The sequence below is a fragment of the Nanorana parkeri genome, unplaced genomic scaffold, assembly GCF_000935625.1.
Source record: "Nanorana parkeri isolate BGI_ZX_2015 unplaced genomic scaffold, ASM93562v1 scaffold2999, whole genome shotgun sequence".
In the NCBI taxonomy this organism is placed as follows: Eukaryota; Metazoa; Chordata; class Amphibia; order Anura; family Dicroglossidae; genus Nanorana; species Nanorana parkeri.
In genome coordinates, this window is record NW_017309267.1 from 1,868 (window position 1) to 2,784 (window position 917).

At 55.1% G+C, this 917-nt stretch overlaps 1 protein-coding gene across 1 annotated transcript in view; it reads right to left on the reverse strand.

Moving 5' to 3' along the window:
* LOC108802638 (X-ray radiation resistance-associated protein 1-like) overlaps nucleotides 1–915 on the reverse strand; it is a gene marked incomplete at its 3' end in the record, with an annotated part of 2,696 nt that extends 1,781 nt beyond the window's left edge. The window contains exons 1-2 of the mRNA XM_018574493.1: nucleotides 825–915; nucleotides 176–360 (exon numbers count right to left, since the gene is read on the reverse strand). Coding sequence (XP_018429995.1) covers nucleotides 176–360; nucleotides 825–915 — 276 coding nt within the window. The remainder of the gene's footprint in view (nucleotides 1–175; nucleotides 361–824) is intronic.
* Nucleotides 916–917: the final 2 nt, after the last annotated feature.

Consider the following 917-nt stretch of genomic DNA (forward strand, 5'->3'; position numbering starts at 1 on the left):
AACCCAGAAGATTTACAGAAGAACTCTGGGAATTATTTTTTTACAAACCCTTGCAGAGGGGCTGCCCCCCCGAACCCTCCTCCCCACCTAGCCCCACTTCTAACCCCCTCTTCTCAGGCTTGGTCCAGGTTGGAAGGGCTTCCTTCTCCATGGTGATGGATGGCACATCTCTTACCAGGAACTGTGAATCCAGTACGGAGTTGGGGGGACGCCTTCTCCTCTCCGGGGGGCAGCTGCTCCTCCGATGTGACATGTGTGCGACCTCCGACCTGCTCTTCTCTTCCGAGGAGGCGGAACAGACGACCATCCGAATGTCCCTCCCCTGAGGAGTCTTCTGCGAGAGCAGCCAACGGCCGGCCCCTGAGGACAGACAATCACATATCAGTCTCTGTACAGAGGAGCTTACACTCTAATGTCGCCCCCACAGTCACATCAGTCTCTGTACAGAGGAGCTGACACTCTAATGTCCCCCCCACAGTCACATCAGTCTCTGTACAGAGGAGCTTACACTCTAATGTCCCCCCTCCAGTCACACACTATTATTATACATGTATATAGCTCTGACATATACCGCGGTGCTGTACAGAGACATTCAGGTGCCGGTGACATCTCTCACATATGGTGACCACAGATGGTGCCGCCATCTTGGCTGTGATGTCAGCAGCCCCCCAGTGACTCTCTTCACCGGCCTTTACACAAAAGGTTATATAGGGAGGTGAGGGGAGGGGCGGAGGAGCTGGGCCAGTACAGACAGTTATTAAACACTGCTAGATAAGGAGTTATGGGTTTGGCGAGTGTCACACGGTGAAGAGGTCGCGGCGTACCTCCATGGCCGGTCCGGAAGACGCTCCTAGCAGGAAAACAGTTGCTCGTGTGCACGCCGCCGGCCTCCATCTTATACGGCGCGGCCGCCATAT